This window comes from Enoplosus armatus, chromosome 19, assembly GCF_043641665.1.
Source record: "Enoplosus armatus isolate fEnoArm2 chromosome 19, fEnoArm2.hap1, whole genome shotgun sequence".
In the NCBI taxonomy this organism is placed as follows: Eukaryota; Metazoa; Chordata; class Actinopteri; order Centrarchiformes; family Enoplosidae; genus Enoplosus; species Enoplosus armatus.
In genome coordinates this window covers 17,679,816-17,702,631 of record NC_092198.1, presented here as the reverse complement: position 1 = coordinate 17,702,631, position 22,816 = coordinate 17,679,816, and the positions used below count along the sequence as shown (strand labels likewise).

Here is a 22,816-nt window from a genome sequence, read left to right as displayed (position 1 = left end):
ACAGAAAGGCGGTTTCAACGCAAACATTTGAAAAGTAGACGTACTTCAGTTTCTGGGCATCATCGCCCATCATCAGCGGAGCAGCAGCAGCAGCAGCAGCCGGCAGCAGCATCACCACCGCCGGGAGCTCGCCCTCTGGTGCCCCGGCTCCGTCCCTCCGCCGGTCCGCAGTGCTGCTGCTGCTGCTGCTGGCGTCGGGGCGCAGGGAGGAGGGGGGGGGGGGGGGGAGTGAGGAGGAAGGGTGGATGAGGGGGTAGGTAGGTGGGAGAAGAGGAGGAGGAGGAGGAGAAGAGGGGGGGGGGCTCGGCCGGGCTGCCCTATATGGCTGTGGATGAGCTCTATGCTAATATCGGCTTGAGAGGCACAAGCATCGCGTTTCTGCCGGCAGTCAGTGGTGGCTTCCAGAGTCTGAGCAGGCTCCTTCACAGCCATGGCTGAGGGCGGAGAAGGGGAAGATGAGATCCAGTTCTTGAGAACTGTAAGTAAAGATCATTGAGCCGTGTCACAGCGTGCACCTCAGCTTCCCGCCGCCAATTAACGCTTTCACACGGCGGCGCGTCAATTAACCAAGCAGCCGCTCCAACTTGGATTTTTTTGTGGAAGTTTTTTTTTTTTGTTGTTGTTGTTGTTGTTGTAAAAGATGGTTCATTTTGGTTCTTTCTTGTGCATGAAAAATGATTGGTTTTTTTTTTTTTAGGGGGGGGGGGGGGGGGGGGGGTTGCCGCAGGTTGCAGGGCTGCACCCCGCGGCCACGGCGCACCTGTCGACGGGACTCCTGACGTCGAATCTCAATGAGACTCCCGTCTTGCTGGTGCAAGGGCAAAAAATGACTTCACACACACACACACACGCACGCATGCACACACACACGCACACGCACGCACTCTCTTGCCATTTCAGAACACACGCAGCCCTCTCGTTCTCCACCCGTTCATCCACCCTCTCTCCGATCTGTCTGCTGTTTCTCGGGAACGCCTTGTGCAAAAATCCGCCTTTTCAATAATCACTGTCGCCGCTGTTTTGCTTTACCTCCGTGGGTTCCGTCTCCTCCTTGGGGAGGGACAGAGAGAGAGAGAGAGACTTTCTATAAGTTGCCCTCTGCGATGACTATTTTGGTTGTTTGACGCAGGCTGCTCCCTGTGTGGTTACTGCACAGCACTTATCCTTGGAAATGATATGACAGCTTGTATGTTGGTGTGGTGGGAATCATATCTGTGGCGCTTCTTCTCTTGCCTGGTGAAGCTCTGTGAACCCCCCCCCCCCCCCCCCCCCAGGTGTTGCATGGAGAGCAACGAGCCTCAGTTACGACACAGACAACATGCTCGGCAGGGGTGTCTGCTTTTACGCCTCATTCTTCTCCTATAAGACTTTTATTTTTCACCCTCAGTCTCAGTCTAGTGATTTTTGATTGATTGTTTTTTGTTTGTTTCGTTGGTTTTAACTCTGCAGATAATTGTCTTCATGGAGAGGTAGAGGTTTGTTCTGATTTCTCAAATATCACGTAATTGGTATAATTTGTAGTGTTATTGAAATCCAGGAGCCATATGTCTCTAACCCCCCCCCCCCCCCCCCCCCCACACACACACACACACTCCTGATCCCAATAGATTTATAAGACACAACGTTTCTTATTATTCTCATGTCATTGTTTTGACTGAGACTTTATTGGGTGGTTGAAATCTGTCATTGTCTACATAAGAAATGTTGTGAGATTCAGTGTAACAGCCAGCTGTTTTGCATGTTTTAGCCCATTTACTACAAGTCACTCGCACGTCACATCACAAGCAACAATGCTGCTGTGATTTTATTAATGTGGATTTGCTCAGGCAACCGTTGCTTTCCATTCGTTTCTGTGCAACATGACGTCCACACTTGGAACTCCGTCACAGTTAACACCAAGTTGCATTGTTGCAGTGAGGTCATGCATTGCAGACTTATTCCATACTTGAATGGCATGACCACGATAAAGTCACGCTAAAACAGAAACCTGTTAAATGTGATGGATTCCATAACTCAAGCGAGTTTAAAGCTTGCCACATAGAAATAATGGCTGCCTGGAACTGTAGAAAGAAATACACTGACTGTAAGGGTGCTGCAGGGATTTAGTATGACACTTCCATAAAGTGGTAAAGCTTTTCACCTAGTATTTAGTCCTACATTTCCCATAATGCAACTCGATACCTTCTCTCATTAGACCCTCTTGCCTGGCAAACTTTCTTTCAAGCTGCACACAGCTAACTTGGAGTGCAGGCTTTGTGTAAAAAAAACAAAAAAAACAAACAAACTCCCTCCAGAGCCAAAGAAGACATTATACTACCATTTCCACAGACTGTGTAATACTTCATGACAGCTTGCAAACATGCTGGTCCTTTTTAACTGACATTCTCTTTGTTTTGGTGTCTGAAGTCCTCCTCTCTCATGGCTTTGAGATGTTGATCTGTACAGTGTTGTTAATCTATATGTAATCCCCCGAAGGCTTGGCTTGTTGTTAGTGGCAGGCGGGACCCTGTACTTAACAGCTCCTACTATTTGTGAGTGATATGCTGACCCATGCCTCTCAGATTCTACTGTCACAATGGCATCCCGGTTATCTGATGACAACAGCGATTTGAGGGGAGGGGGCTTCCCCTGAGCTCCACAGAGCCTTGTTATCAAACCCCTCTGGTGAGAGAAACGTGCCCCCTTACAGGAAGCCCTAAAATAAGGGTGCTAATTGAAATACACTACATTACAATGTGTTGAACATTATGGTATAAGCCTGTGTACAACTGGCATGTCTTTTGTGGAGGGGGGAAGTCAAACTGCAACTGCGTTTGTAGCGTTATTTTTATTTCCATTCAAGACAAAATGTGGTGGATTTTGCAGCTGTTGTGGGTTTTCAAAAAAAAAAAAATTTCTAAGTCAAATATTTCTAAGAAATTGTCAAAGAATTTTCAATGGTCGAAAGTGCAAAGTATCTTGTTATTGGATACGACTGTCAGGTGGTGACAGAGGTCCAGACATTGTGGTTCAATTTCAGCACAGACGCAGTCTCACCTTGCTGTTGATGTGTAACGTTGGGAAAACTGGCAGCGATGAGAGTTTCTCTGTCACAGGAAACGGCAATGAAAAGCAAATGTTACACCTCTACTGCGAGATGAAGACGGCAGTCCCTTCTGTAACGGTGCAGACCCACACTGAAGCTTTCCCTCTGTCCTGATAGTGGAGATGCAAAAGTTTTTACACAAACGGCAAAACAACTCAGTAAATTGAAACTCTTTGAGTGACTTTTCTTGGACAGCTAATGAACTCTCCAGAGATTGAACTCTGAATGAAAATGACAGGAATGTTGTTCCTTCAATTATTAAAGGATAACAAAATAGTATTTATTTTGGTTTATCGTCAGAAAAATCAGCCGTGTTCAGCTTTGACTCGCACGCCACAGGACGCTGCAGATTCAAACGTTTAATTAATGCAGGAATCAGAAAATCTGCAAGTCATTTGCTCAGTCTGCTAACTGCATTGTTGTAAGAACACTTAATGAAGTTTAGTCTATTTTGTTTGTTGTGTCGTTCCTTATTGATGGTGTTGCTGTGTGAAATAATGACGTTGTACCTAACAAATGAGAAACATTCATATATCATAAATGAATCTTCTCTGACACTAGAGTACATCCTCATTATTAGGTGAGGACCTTGTAACCAGGTGATGGAGTGAGATGTGTGGTCGAGCTAAAAATGACTGCTCCTATCATAGCTTAGCAACGGTATCCAGGCATGCTAGGTCTGTCAAGCTTTGGATTTCTCCTCACGCTGAAGTGGTGTGTGTGTGTGTGTGTGTGTGTGTGGGGTACAAGTAAGAGCGATATCCAGCTAATACAAACTTGAACTGGAATACTGGAATTTTGAGGTCTCTTTAAAAAAAAAAGCATTGCTGTCTTGTTTTAATTTCTCCTACAGTGTATTTGTCTGATTCTCCTCGTTACTTAAGCAGGAACCCAGGGGGCTAATTTAAGGATCTCAATGTTATGATGCTAAGATACGCGCTAAATGTACATCTCATAGACCAAAGAGCATGCTGACAAACATTATCCATTAAGGATTTATGCAGGGTTGTTATATATGCTATGTCATATATATTTAGACTTTATTTTTTAAAAGTATAGGCTTTTCCAATTTTGGTAAGTCCTTAATTAATTGGGTAGAGTATTATATAATGGTATTAGCTGTAAGATTAATAATAGTTATATACACATATACAGTTACTTACATAAGTGTAAGGAATAAATGAAACGGTGTGTTTGTCTTAAGTAAGCCGCAAACTTTAGCATGTCTGGCTAACCTGCTCACTATCTGCAATAGTAACTGAGCGTTACTTCCAAGGCCAAAAGTTAGTGTATCATCAGCTAAGTGCATTAGTTTGTGGGGTTACAGATTACGTTTAAAAAAGCTTTGTAACTGTAGCTACAGTTACTAAGTGGGGTTTAGCTAAAGGTCAATTGAGGCTTATTTCTGTTTTTCTTTCTGAACCTTTTTTAGAGATATGAGGTTCATACCTGACCAGAGTGGAAGCTTAATTTGAACTTAGTTGTCCAGGTGAGCCACCTTTTTAAAAACCAGGTGATCGAGGCTTGCAGTCCACCAGCAGCTCGCTCCTCTGGGCTTATTTGGAGTTTATGTTGTTCTGGAAGCCTTCTGCATACCAAGGCGAGGACTCTGGGGGTTTAAATTTAGCCTTTTTAAAGATGATGCTTCCACAGCACATACAGCTCTGCTCCCCTGGCACTAAACCACACCAGGGGCAGTGCCTGAGGCAGAGCAGCACAAGACCAGTGACACTTTAACACCATTTTTATAGGGATAAAGTAGCATTTGGAAATTAAATGCTTGATACCACACAGTAATATGCAGCTTAATATGTCAAAGTAATGGACAGTGTCACTGAGCTGTCAAGTGGAGCACAGCAAGTGGTTGCACTGAATCTACAAATGTATGAAGCAAATGAATGTGGGACAAATCTGAAGATTTCTGGTCTGATTTCTTGGTTTTCAAGGGTGTTCATTTTGAATAGGTTTTGATGTTCTGGTGTGAACCTTTTTTGCTCCGGGTTTATTACTGAAGGTTTAACAGGTGGCACCATTGTTAATCACATACAGTGCGTCCAATGATTGTAAAATGCATAGATGGCCAGAGAAGATTGGAGTCACATTTGGGGGGGGGGGGGGGGGGGGGGGGGGTATTGATCTGTAGCTGAACGGTCGTGAGAAGTTTTGATCAAACAGTTTAAAGGGAACATCCTGCAGGTTTTGGATCTGAAACCAATGCCAAGGGATGAAGAGTCTGATGAATGTTGTGATGATGGTGGGATTGGTTGAGCTTCTGTGATGTAATTGGTTGAAGAGTAGTCAAGGTATGACGAGAGTGGGGTCAGGTGTCAGTGCAAATGAAGAGGGGTAAATACAAACTTTACAGTGTCCGACCTATCTTAATATGAACTGTCCCAGCTAATAAATATCTTGCAAATAAGTTCAAAGAGTTTCTATGGCAATATGTTTTATTGGTGTCAGATTGTCTGGAGGCAGCGTGTAATGAAATACGACAGTGAGTTGAAACTGGTGAGACAATAAACCAAAAGAGCCTAATGGTTTGATAATGATAATCTATCTCCTGTCCCCTACAAATTATGTTTGCTACAAATTTGCAGTACCATTCCCTGCTAATTTAGTGCATTAGATTTTTTTTTTTGCCTGTTTAGTTTCCACCAGATAATATTTTAGAGGGGAAAAAAAACAAAACTACCTCACCTCAAGGTCCATTTTGTAGCTGTTCTTGGGCTTTTGATCGTATCACATGACATTCATCTGCTGACAGTTTTCCCAGTTGTCATGTTGACAACAATTTTTTTTTCCTGAGTACTTTAGGATTTTTCGTCCATGTTGGCTTAAAACACAAGATCTATTTAGAAAAGAAAAAGGAAAAACAAGTCAAAGTCATAAACATAAAATAGAAAAATTTACAATTAAAATATGAAAAATGTCTTTTTTTAAAATGAAAAGAGCTTTACAGTGTTTGAGTGGGTGGAGTTTGTAAAATATTGACCAAGGAACGTTAAAATGTCAGAAAGAATATGTGCAATGTGCAAAATGTACATTAATGTGGAAGCATTGAGGTAGATGTGGAGACTTTGGATTAAAGTAACGTGTTGTGCCCATGGGGCGGGAGAAGGGGAAGAGTCATTGTCAGTGTTGGCTTTTGATTGCATCACATGAGATCCAATAACGGTGACGTTTATGGTGATAATGTTCAGTGTGAATTATTAAATAAATATCACCTTGGCGGCACTGCATGTCTCCAAAAACCTATTAAAAATAGTTTCATATCAACAAGTCTGAGGAGAATATTTTCTGTGGAAGTTATACTGCGTACTATAAATGTACAAATGAATTGAGATTGTTGGAAATTGAGCTCAGATAGCTCAACTAGGCTGATTTTGTGCAGACACGTCCTGGAATAATGGAAAGTAAGGAGCACTATGGACTGATCTATACCGTCTCAGAGTCAACATTCCAGTACAGTACGCCGCATTTACTTTATTGCACTAGTTGATGCCCTTGCAAAGTTTGTCTTTTCAATGAGAGTTGGAAAGAGAGAAAGAGAGCGAGGCAGCGTCGCGGCCTCGGGTGAACCTCCCTCAGCTATTGAATGGGAAGGATTTCCTCAGTATTGATTTGAGCGGTCTGTGATGGCAAAGCAGCAGTGCGTTCTTTGGCAGCTCCGGCTCTCTCCAGTCATCAGAACTGAAGGACAGCGAGGCCTTTACGCAACCTTGATGTAAAAGGTGGCAGGACCTTACGTCACTAGCACTCCTTCATACTTTTAATTTGTAAATGAGGTGTGAGGGGTTTGACTGGGGTGGCCCTATTTAGTTCAATAACAGAATAATTGATCATTTAAGTCGACATTTCTGACATTATTTGTTTGAATATTTCATGCGGGATGCGCTCCTAGCCCCAAATCAACATGAAGTTGAAACTGAATCAGAACAACATAAAATATTGTTATTAAAGGTGAAGGTTTTTATTCATCTCTGACTGCTCTTGGTCTATGGCATTCAGTGCTCTTCTGTTTTCCAGAAGAAAAGGCTGTCTTATCTTTGCATTATTCTATGTCTGTCTTCAACCTTGGACTGGTGTTGTAAAGCTTATGAAGTACCCATAAATTATGAAAGTGGTGAGACAAGGCTCTTTGTCATTTCAGCTAGTGTGTGGCCTCAGGTTTGTCTTGACCTGCAGGCCTTCATTCCTAAAATACTCCACATCAGTATGTTAAAACTCATTCACTGTAGAATAATGTATTAGCCTGCAATGTTAAGTATATTAGTTACATACTATTAAATACTTTTCTACTTGGCCTATGAAGTATTTTTGGCCGTGGCCTGTTTTCGTTGTCTCGCAAATCGAAAGAATGCGACTGATTTTAATCAGCAAACAGTATACAGTCAAAATCAATACCTCGTTTAAATGATTGGCTCTAAATGCACTTACTCAGCATGATCATTTCACACTGCATGCATCAAGTTTCAAACCATAACCGAAAGTACAAATTCATTAAACTTGCATTGATATTTGAGTTTCAGCAGGAATGACTGTGCAGTATGTTGTATGTGGTGGCCCAGGCAGAGTTAGCAGTAGAAGCCCAGTAGGAGCAGCAGCAGCAGCAGCAGCAGCAGCGTGAGTGGATTCTCAACCCAAATAATTACCTTCATTAATCAACCGAGGACTGAAAAAAGTGCAGACGGTGAGCCTCTTACCGTTTTGAGTGTCCCTTAGGTCACTCGGTTCATTTTCATTTAATGTCGACACGGTTCAGTTTGTTGTCACCTCTAATGGTTTTCTTCTAAAGACCAGTTAGCATTGTTTTGTAGCCTTTATTAATGCACCTTTAAATGTATTTTCTCAATCAGCTTATAATTGTGTATCGTAGGATCCTGGATGAACACCCTATTTTCTGCCAAAGTTTGAACAGTCTCGGTTGTTTCACGTGAGACATTTCTGTATTTCTATATTTTCTCTATGAGCTCATTTTGCTAGTGTGAAGTGGGCGGGGCTCTGCTGGAAAGAGGTGATGTCACTTACTTCTCTGTACCAATCGGAGTCTAGCAACATTTGAATTGGAATCTAATGACAGTTTGATTAATTGAGTTTTTGACTTTTACACTCTTAATAAATTCTGCCTACAAATGTTTTTCTCTAAAACTTAGATAGCTGCTTATTTAGTTTGTTAATACTTAATGTTGTAGAGGTTTGCGAGCCGGACATCTAAACAAATGAGCTGAAATCTGCCATAAAGCTGAGGGGAGCTGCAGATTCAGGTGATAATTCTCTTGCGTTTCATCAGAACGAGTGACCCCTTTGACATTGACTCAAATATTATTATAAGAATATCAAATATAGACGCTTTAATTTTTTTTTTCAGGGGCTTTAAGTTTGCTGAGCATGAAAACTCTTTTACAGGAACGCCTTGCTATGTCGTCACTGAAGAGCTCTGCTGGTGCAGCTGGGTGCTATGTGTCTTGCTCAAGGGCACCTCATAGTAATTATAAGGGGGGGGGGGGGGGGGTCAAGCACTCAATCACTTCCCAACGCAAATTTTAATGACTGCCACCAAGAAATCATCCATTGTTTGAATTACTGAATTACTGATCCCATTTAACTTATTTTCTGACAAGATAGGACTTAAGGGTGTTTCACTTCAGGAAAACATGATTACATTTGTCATGTTGCTGATAATTCACTCATCTTCAGTTTTTCAGTAAGCCCACCAACACCGTTTTCTATTTGCTGTGTGCATCTAACCGTGGCAGCTGCAGTCTAGAGATGACATTTTTTAGCTTGATGGATCTGGAAACCATTTCCAGCCCTTGTAGGGGGTGTGGGGTGTGTGTGTGTGTGTGTGGGGGGGGTGTTACCTCAACACAGACTGCTACTGATGTATTGCGAAACACTTAAATGCTCATTGAATTTATCTCGTGTCACGTCCTCTATTGACCCACAGCTATTCTGTCTGTCTGAGGAATAAAAATATTGACCTCTGTGAAATCTGTTCCCGAAGAGAAAGTGCTTGCCTTATCACGTAGCTGTCTTCTGAGGATTTTGTAGCATTAGAGCTCAAATCGTCTAAAGTTTGCGTCAAATGTGACACACGGAGAGCTGACAGGAGGGAGGGTAAAAACAACTGTCAGCCTGGGTCAGGAGCTGGGAGAAAAGAAAGCTTAAGTTGGCTTCAGGTGAATGTCTTCACCTCTCCCTCTGTCTGTTTTTCACCTCACAGCCACACACACACACACACACACACACACACTTGCCTGTGTCCACTCGGTCTCATCAGACAGGATGATGGACTTTAGAGAGGCTCCAGCTTCGTCCCTGACCGGAGGCCGCCCCATTTCTCAGCACCTCTGCTGGAGGTGGACGCCTCGGCCTTGCACGCATGGGGGCTTCTATTATTTGAAGCTGCTCTAAAGCAATATGCATATAAACTACGCTGAGAAAATCCAATTTGTTGTAGGAACACCATATAAATCTTGGAGTCTGTGATCCATGGCAGTGTACTGTGGGGCAAAACTTGCTTGACTACGGAATTTTATTTCATTTTTTTTTTTTAATATAGAGCTCGGATGTGCGGCGCATTATTCATTTTGACCCATGCTGTTGTCTCAGACACACACACACACACACACACACACACACACATTCTGCATGCACATGATGTGTGACAGTGATAGCATAATGTTTGAATGCATCTTCAGTCACTAATCTGTGTGTAACCCCTGAGCTCAGGAAGATTTGTAGTCTTTAAGTTTGTATTGAAGACACTTTTTTAAAATAAATGTCTTTGAGGATTCTCTGATTCTCTGTTTGATGTTTGAAATACTTCCATGGCAATAACTGTAGATGAAAACAGGACAAATATTATAACAAATAACAAACTGTACATATTGGTATAACTATGATGTGAATGCTAAATCATTTTCTATAAATGGCAGTGAAAGATAATGTTTTTACAGATAACATTTTAAGACATAGACATAGACAAGACTGGCGCCGTGCTCCCAGTTTACTAAATAGTCTAATGACTGGCAAGTCTGTCCTTGAACAAGCTATCAAATCAGTGCAAGGAGGTCATTTGTCTTGGTATTTGTCAGAATTTGAGTTTTTATAGAGGCAAGTAGACATCTGCCAACTTTTACTAAATCTATCTTGTAAAAAACAAAATGTGTTTGTCATAAAAACGAAAGCTAGACATAAATCAAACTTGGCTAAGGACGCAGGAAGCGCCAGAGGGAAGAGAAACTGAAGGAGCTATAGCAAGAGTCACCGGTCAAACCACAAAGGGTGACCGAAACATGTCAAGAGGGCGGGAGCAGTAAGGGACTACATGGAACTCCACAGAAACCTCTAGAAGCTGAAGAGACAGGGTGAGAGACTAAACGGCATGCTGCTCAAACACAGAACAGAGTAGATGAAGCGTTATTGGAGTGATGCAGGCTTCTGTGGAAGTTCAAACTTTGAAGTGAAAAGACATCATCTCTCTCTCTCTCTGTCCGTCCCCTACTCTTGATCCCTCTTCGTTTATCTCTCTCTTTCTCCGAAGACAAACACATGTTTGACTCATGATAACAGTGGCGGGAGATTTCCAGCTTTCCACATCCATAAACACTGATCTGGACAAACCTCTCAAAGGAAGTTACAGTAACGTTGACACAAAGTTGTTAATTTGTCTTTTGAAAAGATTTGGACATAACTGGACCGTCTGTTTAACTTCAGAGATTATTGAGCTAATCTTGATTACAGAACCAGCGAGACGTCGTCACCAAATTTACCCGACATATAAAGAAAGAGATCGCTTGCGTCCCTTGTTTCTGTTCGACATGTATGACGTAGCTGCAGGTGCAACCAGTGTAGCTCAGTGTATTGACTATCTGGAGTTTGGCTCATGAACCAGATATACTGTGGAGCTGTAGAGCTAAAATGTCAAATTTGCTAAAAAGCCACTTGCCCCGTCCCCCTCTCTCACTCCTTTTCTGTTTACATCTGTTTCTGTTTCGGCTTCAAGTTTTATTTTTCACTGTCACTGCACTTTGTCAGCTTCTCCGCTGCCTTTAATCATTTTTTTTCCCCCCACACTCTCACTATTTCTTCCATTTCCTGCGGCTCTACACGGCTTTAAAAAAAACTGAACACAAGTGTTGGAACACTGTGAATAATAACTTCATTATTTACAGTCGGGAGCTCATGGTCGGCAGATCACTCATGAGTGCAGAGATTCTTTAGACCTGTGTTAGCTGTGATACTTGCACAGCCTCGAATCCCAAAAGTTGATTTCATAATTTTGGGACACAGGGCTCTGTGAAGATTCTTGCATTTCATATCGGAAGCTAACATTTGAATCTCGCCGCTCCGATAGGCACCAACATCGGCCCTTATCTGACTCATCGAGTTGTAGTTCTCACACATCTACACTGTATCTCCTTTGCTCTCCATGTTGTTAGCTAAGCTTCTCTAAAACACGAAGCTCAACCTGTACTTATCGCCCTGCCTGACATTTAGGAGAAACGCGACTCCTGAGCAGTCGGAGCCGTTTAGACAGACTACACACCGAGACAGTGTGAACAAGGAGACAAACGTGCTGGAAGTTTCTTCATTCCCTTCAGTTTTTAACCCCCGTCTGCCTTTTTTTCCCCCCCTCTCTGCGTCTGCCTGTTGATCTCCACTGAGCATGTGCAAAGCATGTGTGTCAAAATAGCAGCGCTGAGGGATTGAACAGATTCACCTTTTCTCAAGTTCACATTGGTGGCAGCGCCGGGTGAGTTGTGGGAGTTTATTTGGCACGCCGGAGCATCTGTAGCTCTCGGGTTTCGGTTGGTGGAGGCATAGGGCCGCGCACGCACACACAAACACACACACACACACACACACCTGTCGCTGTCTGTTAAGGCACACAGAGGCTGGCTGCTTAGTGGACAAAGAAGAAGAAGAGGAAGAGGTGAAAAAAAAAAAAGGAAAGCAAGAGAAGAGGGGAGAAATGTTGAGGGTGTGTTGAAGAGCGGAGACACATCCAACAGTGCCAGTGGTCATTCAACAGAAGTGACAAACACTCTTTTGTCTGCCAGAGCGGAGAAGTGTCGGACCTGCAGGGTCCAGAGGGGTAGCGAGGACGAGTGGGGTCGGGTTGGGAGAGGGCAGGGTCAAGTTCCCGCTCTACACTTGGAAGCTGGGTAAAGCAGCCACCCAACCCCTCACTTGCCTCCTCCCGCTGCAGGCCAGAGCCCTATACATAGTACTGATGCTGCTCTTTAGCTGTCTAGCAGATGGTCACACTGCTGCCACGAGGATCACTTTGCCTCAGATTCACCGGATTCTCTGGCTTGGGATCAAGTCAGGGGTGCAGAGAGTGACAGAAAGTGTCTTAGGAAAGTATCTCAGCTGTGGGTACACTGTTTCATTAGTTGTTGAGATCTGATCATTGCAATTGGATTTTTATGAGAGAATGCCACTATGCATCCATTCTTGACATTAAACCCTCCCATATACGTATTTATTTAGAATGATGTTGGCATTATCATCCATTCTGCTCTTCCTCCCATTGCCTCACACCGCTCAGATGATTGGATGGCATCCAGTCAATGTTGCGTTTTGATCCCAGTGCAACCCTGTAACCACTGCTGCTTCTGAAGCTGCGCCATCAAAGTGAGCAATAATCAATTTTGGTGCATCTTGAGCCTTTCAGCGTGGTTGTCAATCAAATTCAAGTATGCATGAATATGTAGCGTCGCCTGGTTTTTAGTGGCTCATTTTCCATACCGACAAATAAAACATTTCATGAAATTATAAATTTATATAACAATTTGGCACTAAAAATCACCTGTTAGCCGTTTCATGAGCCTTTGAAAAAGGGCATGCTACGTACACATGCCAGACCCTGCTGGTTTCATAAGGCCACCAGAATTCCAAACAGCTGAAAAGAAAGAGGCGTATTTACTCGATTTTAAAGAGGTGACAAGTCTTCGGTCATCCCGTGGCCATATTGAGTTTCCCTATCTGTGGCCTGAAACAACAAGCTGTGTTTCCTCCATCACACAGCTACCCGGAAAGCCGCAGCAGTGATTCAGAGCCAACACTGATGCTTTCTGCTATCAGTGATCGCCTCCCTGAAGCCCAAAGACGAGTCGTGGGGTATTTAAAACGCTGCTGGTATGGACTGCTGTGCCAGCTCGGCCCCTCAATTCACTTCACTGTGACATTTAACTCTACTGTGCTTCACTTGACCCATTAAAAGTGCTTGAAGATAGATTTTTTATTGCCCCGCAACATAAACTGACCAAAAGTATAATAAGGTCTCTAATAAGGTTGTTGATCAATCCCAATGGTACGTTGCCTTTTAGTTGGATCCTTTCTAATTAGCTGCCGTCTAAATCACCACCATACTTGGGATGATATTGATCACATCTCTGGAGCAGAAATGACTTCATCTGTACAGTGAGCTGTTGTTTATCGCATTTTACTGTTCAAATAAAAGACTTGATCAACAAAACGAATCATTTGTCGTCGAAGATTGAACAAGAACGGCTTCATACTGCTTTGTTAATGAATTCAAAGTGTGTTACTGTTAAGGGAGAAGACAGTCCAGTCTGTACCTTTTTTGATTGTGAACACCTCCCACATGAATACACCAGAAAGACGCCAACACATAATGGAACATCTCACCCTAAATATGAAACAAAGAGATTGACTTTAGGCCTCCTACAATGTCCGTTTGAATTTTTTACATCTGCTGAAGGAAGAGAAAAATCTGTCCTAATCCCCAGAAAACTGTTTCTGAAGACCTCTTTCTTCTCTCCATTTCATTTCCATCTGTACACCCGTGTGAAATTACAAATTACAAAACACAATTTTCTCGTTCATTGTCGGGGACGCAGGAGATGGTGAACGCTTTCTAATGCAGGAAAAACGTCTGACGGTGTAATGGGGTGCATTCAAAAACTGAAGAGTCTGACTATGCAACGACTTTTACTTTGTGATCACAGTAAAGTGCGCCATTGTTTTGAAATGTTGTCAGGGTCTGTTATCTCGCCTCATGAGTCTGTGGGTGCTGTGCAGCCTGTATCTAAACCTATTGAATTAATACTGCTGTGAAGGAGGTGGGAGCCAGAACCATGGCAACCATCCGCTCAGATTAGTGTGGGACGTGAGCTGGCAGGAGACATGCACACACACACACACACACACACACACACATGCAGTACACAAACAAATCAATATCTGTGTGTATGTGTGTGTGTGTGTGTGTGTGTGTGTGTGTGTGTGTTGCCAAATAGAGGCCGACCCTCTCGACCCTGACAGATACAGATGTTCATTTATTGGTTACAGTGATTGAATCAAGGTTTCCGCTCTCCCACAGAGATACCAAAAGTAAAAGGTTTAGAAATGATACTACTCAGCGCTGCTTTGCTGTTACCGCTATTGATTGATATAGTTTTTGTTATTTCCTTCTCTGCCGCTGAAATGGTCGTCTGTTCTAATTTGACAACAAGATATTTCCTCACGTCTCCTCTTGATCTGATTTCACAAAGAGTCTCATTCAATTGAAAATGACCTCTCTATTTTACTTTACCAAAACATGACAAATATATATGGAAAAATGCCCCTTTTTTTTGTATTGCTATATAAAAATGCTTCCCTTAATATTCTCGTTTTTATTATTGTCATTTAGTGTGATGGATCTTGCTCCTCTGGGCGTATTTACAATAAAAGGTGAATTGATTTTGAGGCTTTGTCAGCCCCGAACCCCATAACACAAAATCGAAGGGTTTATCTAAGTTTCATGAGCAGCAGTGACCTCCATAAGTCAAAGGCGCATATCTGGGTGTCAGTTTAAAATCCTTAACCGTAGTATATTTTGATTCCAAGTGAGGGTGGTGGCCTGAGAAGCAACAAACCTGAGCCAATATAGATTATTTTCTTGTCTCATCTTGTTTACTTTGGATAGGTCGCTGTCAAACACTTTTGGCTTTAATGCTCCTCTCTTCTCTGGCAGGATGACGAGGTGGTGCTCCAGTGCGTGGCCAACATCCAGAAGGAGCATCGCAAGTTCTGCCTGGCCGCAGAGGGGCTCGGAAACCGTCTGTGTTACCTGGAATCCACATCTGAAGCTAAGGTGAGGATGGCACGCAGCTTTGTTTAAACTGACATTGGAAGACTGCTGTAGATCATTTGAAGAAATGGCAAGTCAGTGGCAGATCGGCATGAGACAGGCAGCTATGGCAGCTAATGACCTTTTAAGCTGGGGAAGTACTCTGGAGATGTTTGCTAGTTCTGACCACTGTCTTTCAAGCCGAAAATGAATAGATTTTTTTGATGTTTTTAATTTTTTTATTACAGGACTCTACATGTGTAGGCTATATCTTTTTGTAAATCAAATTGTGAGTGAGTAAGTATTATTTTTTCCACATTATTTGAGCTACTCCACAATCTTCCCATGTGCACCCTGGCAACCCCATGGGGTTCAAGTACCCCCCCTGGAAATCACTGTGTTAGTGGACACTCAGCAGGTTCATAGAGGAAAACTGCTTTCTGTTGGTGAAATGACAGACTGAGGATTTACTGAATCTAATATTCAGCAGAGACATTCCTGAAATGTAATTAACTGAGTGCAGCTTACTCAACTTCTTGAAACTGGCTCAGACATGAATATTCAGACATTTAATTTAGTGAAAACGAGACATGAGACGAGACTGGAGGACGATTTTAATTCTGATTACATTTGACAACAGAAAAGCTGCATTAGTCGGCTTATCTCATGTTTGTGTCCCGTCTCGAAGAAGAAGAATTGCATCTTGCAGTAATTGGATCCGTGAACAAATTGGGACGCATCCGCCTCTTTGAAAAAATGTTTCTCCTGCATAGTTAAATAGATGCACAAAATAATGTTGCATCCAAAAACAGTCTGCAGTCCAGTTTTGTTCCTTGGCACTTTCCCTCCCTGATAGAGTGTAAATCAAAAAGACACTCGTGATCTCTCACTGAAACCCGTCCGTTCATCCTCTCTGTCTCTCCCACCTGCTCTTATTGAGATGAGCTTTCCTGTCAAATAACGGGGATGAATTAGGAAGTGCAGATTCTGCTCAGGCCCTATGGTGCAAAGTGCGACTACTTAGATGAAAACAATCTCAAAATGGGTTCAGTTCCCGGCTGTGTGCATCCAACTTGGCCAGAACCCCAACAAACACAACTGACACAGTGTTCATGGGGCCAGTTATGGATCACGTTTGTTTGTTTCTGCACCGGTGCGTCCCAGTAGTTGGTCACGGGGCCCGAGCTGACAAACAACAACAACAAATATGACATATAGCGGATGGTTTTGACCACTTTTGCTGTTAAGAGGAGCGACGTTTCTCTTCGTGACTGTGTGATGAAAATGTAGCATTTTGCTGCCTGTGGTGTTGTTGCAACACAACAGAGCTGTCGGTACTCTGTTACTCGTCTCATTAATCTTCTTTTTGACAAGATGAACTGTGTGGTCTTCAAAAAAAATGAAATGAAGCAGATTGTGTTGGCGCTGGAGAATATGCTTCTTAATAGGAACATAATTGTTGAATATCATTATGTGCATCGCTAGTCACAACATTTCCAGTGATGTTTGTGAAACGCTTCAACGAGGAGAGCAAGTTGGTTGTCAGTCAGTGATGCAGATGTGCGTGGGATGGACAATGCAGCTCATGTGTATACTGATGGTGCTCTTACCGTTTTATTTTTGGCGTCACTTTGCGTGTGAGATAGAACTCTCCAACGCAAGGTTGAGACGCTTTAATGACTCGTGCATATCAAGTAAAGCCTGATTTTAATTGGCCCACTGAGCAATCACATTTTTGAATGTAATTTGGGGACGTGAGGGCTTATTTCTCCTCACTCACCTCTGCAGAGCTCTAGGCAGCCCATCACAAACGCCTCTCACCCCCCCCCCCCCCCCCTCACCTTGGTACCAGTGACAATGCTTCGGGCTTCCTTGGGTGTGAAATGTGTGTCGAGAGTGACGGCTGTGGTTTGGCACGAGGGGAGGGGCTGTCATCTGCTGGCTGATCTCAGGTGTTGACACCTCATTTCCCAGACGAAGCCTGGCTGCCCGCCGCTGCTGGTAGTGAGAAATAAGGCTGGAGTAAAGCGGGGAGTCGTTAGGTCCAATTAAAGAGGAGTTCTGAGGCAGTGTTTTAAATATGACGTTGCTCCACATATATTCTACCATGGCATATTGTTAAGCTTGGGCCATTTCAATAATCATTCATTCATACATTTGAATATTCAGGAGGCAAAATACCATCTTGGAATTAAGTGAACTCCTAAAATCATTTAATATCACATTTTAATATGTGAAGTTCATGTTAAAAAACAAATTGATATACATATATAGCACACACAGATGCATTTGCTAATTACTGCATTGATTAATTTAGCGCATGCCCTTGTTATCATAACTGAAGTTTTGATTGTATTAAAGGATAAGGCTGGTGATATTTTGTATTCTATTTACTGTCAACAAATCCCACGGAAAGACCAAAAACCATCACTGTGTTGGTTCGTCTCTCAATACTTTCTAACTTCCCCAAACTGAAAGAAAGACTGTCTGTGGCTTCAGAAGCCTGTTTGTTCCTCCAGAAGATGTAAATCTTTAAAAACGGATCATGAATATATATATATTATATACTTTCATTTTTATATAAAAAAAAAAAGCTGGGCTCTGTAGTTTTTAGCGACTGGAGCAAAAAGTGCATTTGTTGGGGACTACTTTTAAATCATGATATAATACACACTTGGTGTACTAGTAGAGTATTTTCAGGATGGTGTATGTGGGACTAACTGAAAATACACTGCGGTGCCCATATTCATCATAATGAAGGAACATGTTACTCAGTGCAGCAGGGTGGCTTCTTGATGTCTTTTTTTAATTTAATTTTCATTTAACAACAATGGAGGCTACACAGAAGCTACTTGTTAGTAAGATCAGTTCATTATTGGATTTGGTCTCTTCATTGATTTGTTGACAATAACAGAAATATAGAATAACACCGGACTTATCCTTTTAATGTGACATAGTTCTATTTCACATTTTAAAATGGACTCTTTCAGCTTACATGCCTTTGTTAGGGAACAAGAGGAAGTTAATGGAATTTACAACAGTAGACAACCTTGAGGAGATGGAATAATTAATTTTATTTCAACGTATCTGATCTCTTTCGAATAGCCTGCATGATGTAATACTCTAGATCCTCAAATAATACTGTTTGATCTTCTAAAGGATCATTTTACCTGTTTTTTTACAGCTTGCATTATCGTGTTGAACCAAGCCCCCTGTAGAGTTTGAAGAAGAAATGTGGCGTTCTAAAGGTCACTGAGAAAGTGTCTTCTATTTCCAGACAAGGGAGAATGTTCAGTATGTCTGCCCAACCCTGGAAGAAGTATGATAATTGGAAAATTAGAGGTGAATAATTCATTAGAGGAGTAAGGTCTGCAGCAGGTTGAGAATTATCACTGTGGAAGGTCGTATGACACCACAGGTGTAGCTGCGTCATGTAATGTTGCCTCCCCTTGCAGGCCAAAGTAAATATTCAGCTGAAGGTTTGTGGTGTAGATTTTGGGGGCAGCTAACCTTTTATAAGTCTCTCTCCATTATATTTCTTGGATTTTTTTTTGTCACTGGAAACATCTTGTCTGGGTGTAAATGCAGCTAAATTATGAATGTCTAAGTGAACAATACTTGGGTTCAGGCTATTGGTTGCAGCTCACAGAAGTGGACACATGCGCGCGCGCGCACACAGTAGTGTTGGAGATTCCCATGCATGTTTGTGTTGTTGTTGTTGAGTTACAGAGCAGCGCCATCCTCATTATCACCCAGCAGCCCTCCCCTCTGCTCACATTTCCCACTTCAGTGCAGAGGTCAAGGGTCAGCCGATTGTGTTACTGAACTCGGGGCAGGCACCCAACACCTTCAGTTACTCCTTATCCTCTCCTGCGTTGGGGAGAGATGGGCAGCAGTGCGTGTTATGCGACGCTGGCTATTGTTTATGAAATAGAGATAAACAGTAAGCATGCACTAAATAATATTGGGATCGTTCAAGGGTGTCAGGGATGTGAACTGATATGAGGGTGTGGGCTAATTTGTCTGTTTACGTGTTGTTGTTGTTTACATGTCATGTAGGCAGTGTAATGTTAATCAACAGTGCCATCTAGCACGTAAGAAAGCAAATCAATTTTTCAGAATTCGACAAGCAGATGCAAGTAACGAACAGGTGCCCAGGTCTGCCTCTGAACTGGCATCATGTAATCTCATAAGCCTCATTTTGATTCTTCACTGTCCTCGCTTTGCATTTGCTTGTTGAATTATTATTCAGTTTTCTTCATCCCAGTAACACACACCCCCTTGTTGTGGACAATCTCTGATCACTGAATAATTTATGATCATCAGTTATTGCTACGTGTATTGAATCCTAGCAGCATTGAAAGTTTAAAGACAAACTTAAACAGTTTGCTGAGCGTGGTAGTCAGATCTGAAGCCTATTATAGAGGAGAGCCAAACAACACCATGTGCTGAGGAAAAAGGCCCAAACTAATTACTGGTCATTGCAGCCGCGGGCTGCACACCTTTTGACAGCCCTCCTCATAGTCCCCAACCACTCGTTAGCAACACACCAGGATGGAAAAGAAGTTGCAAGTCATAAGAATTATTTATGAGTACCATTCCTCACTGAGCTATTCAATAATTTCAGCTGGTCTCTGGTCTCAGATCGGGGCCTGCAATTAATTTCGTAACCAATTACTGCTGTGGGAATATTTCGTGAATGGGAGCATGTAGATAAAATGTATATGTGTGTGTGCGTGTGTTTAAATGAATCAACACCATTTTACAATACTGCCTATTGTCACTAAGTCGATTCAGTTTCCTTTCTTTGCATATACAGTATATAGGCACCAAAATAACATTTTAAGACGATGTCTAGTTGTCCATACTGTCAGCTGGCACATTTTATGGAGAAAGTTGTTTCCAAAAATGCTTAAATATATATTAATTTACTGTGTCATAAGACGCCTCAGTGTGGAGCTACTTTACTTTACTGCTTTGGATACTACACACGTCACCTCCTACAATGTTAGTCATAAATGTTGATGAAATGATACATTTCTACTACTCTTTAGCTCTGAGTTATTTAGTCTAACATTTTGAGGGATGCGTACAACAAGTTTGCCTCGAGTGTTTGTTATGTCGAGTCTGGCAATCTGCCACTGTCACGTTCAGCAGCGTATCCTTCGAGGTTATACAGGTAACATTAAAAAGGGAAAAAAACAGAGTCAAGGAGAACAAACCCCTGGCACATTGTTTTTGTCCCCAGGAGAGGAGCCTGCTTTTGTTCAAAAACACCTTGTCATTGCCTCTCCAGCTAATGTATCTTCCCCTCCATCCCTTCATTCTCCCCTCCTTCCCACCATCTCTCCCTCTTTCCTTCCTTCCTTCCTTGTCTTTCTCTCCTTCCATCCTGCAGTATGTTCCTCCGGACCTGTGTATTTGTAGCTTTGTGTTGGAGCAGTCCCTGTCAGTGCGGGCCCTGCAGGAGATGCTGGCTAACACTGGGCAGAACACTGAAGGGGTGAGTACTTCCCACTGATACCCCACACCGCTCTCTATGTCTCATGCACACAGACACACTCAACACTCGCATACACAAACACATACATGCACACTCACGTACACAAATCAATCTGTAGTCTACCAGCAGCTCAAAATACCCTTGAGGTTTTTTCTTTTTACAGTATAACTTTCAGTTAGAAGTCTTACTATTTCTGAAATATCACTTTTTATATGTACTAAGATGAGTGAAACAGAACTGCCTTCCAGTTAACACAATTTAGCTAAAGGGGTATTTTATTGAGTCAACTTGAAAAGAAATCCCTCGCTGGCAGTCACAGTACTGGAAATACAAATGCACTAAATCTGCTTAGAGCAGGATCCTCAGTTCAAAGACAGGGTACTGGCCTGATTGGAAATACATCAGGCATTTTTGATGCTCCATGATGCTTTTGCTGTTGTTCCCAAATGAGGCATTCAAATGCTGTCAGATTTTTCAGGAATAGAAGCAAAGGACGGAGGGAAGCAGCACTGCAAACCTCTTTTTAATGTTAGATTGGGAAATCAAATACAGATCGAGCACAACTCGGAAATTGACATTTAATTGTAACATCTACCGAAATGTGACGCTGACATTAACTAGCAAGTACCTGTTAATGGTAATGCTGGATGTTCCATTTCCCCACATGGAGAAAAGTACATGTGATGTACACGTGCATGTGTCTTGAACCTAATTTTGAATGCAGACATTTAAAGAACATGACCTTAGCAGTTACTTAACTTCAACGCTTAACGTCATTGTTTGCCTTAAATATCAACTTGTCACTTTATAAATATACCCTGTACTAAAAGTTTTGAGTACTTTAAAGTTACAATCCAAATGAACTAAACTGCCAAAAACAAAAATAAATATCAGCACATAAAGACATATTGACAACAAAAAGTTTGACCGTTTCTGTCTGTGAGAAAAAAATGCTTTGCAACATCAGCTGAATCCCCTCCTGTATGGGGGGGCTTTTCTTTCGAAGTACAGTCTTTTCAAAATGTATGATGGACTTTTGCTCTCGGCAGAGAGGAGCAAGTGTTTTGATTGTTTTGATTGGAGACAGAAGGTAGCACAATTTGAGAAAGTAACTGAGAGCTGGACTCTATTACTGTAAGGACTAAGTGCTGCCCACAACAATGTGTATGAATGGAAGAATTTAACACCCAGAAACAGGCTCCCTTTAAGCACTGCACTGAATAGGGTTGCCAGATCTAAGATACCTAAACTGACAAATACTTAATCATTCATTGACAGTCAACTATTTTGCCCATACTTCAACTATTTCTGCAGTAAATTTTGACTTTGATAAGTGAATATGTAAAAAAAAAAAAAAAAGTAGGTTGGATCAAATCCCATTTAGAGCAAGCAGACAGACCACACCTAGCAATGCTCTCAACTATTTCAACACCAAGAGCTGCGACTGAATTCTAAGTAGAAGCTGTCTCCTTTCATTCTCTGTAACACGTTCCTGCTTTGCAAAAAAAGAGATCAGAAGGCTCTGATAATAAAAGGCCGTCAGGGGTCAAAGAAAGGAGGGGAAACTATCTGCATCTCCAGCCTCCTCACTCCTCAACCTGCGCTCTCTTGATTTAAGCTAAAACAGTGTGATCCCCTTCCTCCCGGCTCCGCTCCGGCTCACTTGGCATGTTTATTAGAGCAGGTAAGTAATCTTTGATCGGTCAGAGGCGCCGCGGGGGTTTCATCGGCAGCACTGAAGCACTCCGGTGGGCTACGTGTGGTCTGTAAGCTCCCGTCAGATGCTTATGTTCACTCACGCTGCCTCGCGCTAACAGAGTCATTTCATGTGTCATTTAATCTCATCATGCAGCACTTCTAGATCCAGAGGGGGAGGTCAAGAGACGGGGGCGGGACGGCATCACCCTTGTTTGGATGAAATGTTGAGCCCTTTCCTTCTAATATGTTTCGGGGGAAAAAACTAAGAGAAAACAGTGCTTAATTTTCCATAGACTCTCTAATAAATCCTAGCATTACATTTGGACAAACAAACCACTACATGTAAGAAATTGCTTGTTTAGTGGTGTGTTGTTTTCATCACTGTTCCTACTGGATACTCGTCAGCATTGAAAGTGTTTCTCAGTTGATGTCCCCCAAGTATTAG

At 42.4% G+C, this 22,816-nt stretch overlaps 1 protein-coding gene across 1 annotated transcript in view; it reads left to right on the top strand.

The window, feature by feature from the left end:
- Positions 1 to 430: 430 nt before the first annotated feature.
- The window catches only part of ryr3 (ryanodine receptor 3), a 106,223-nt gene continuing 83,837 nt past the window's right edge, over positions 431 to 22,816 (top strand). The window contains exons 1-3 of the mRNA XM_070926354.1: positions 431 to 478; positions 15,075 to 15,194; positions 20,569 to 20,673. Coding sequence (XP_070782455.1) covers positions 431 to 478; positions 15,075 to 15,194; positions 20,569 to 20,673 — 273 coding nt within the window. The remainder of the gene's footprint in view (positions 479 to 15,074; positions 15,195 to 20,568; positions 20,674 to 22,816) is intronic.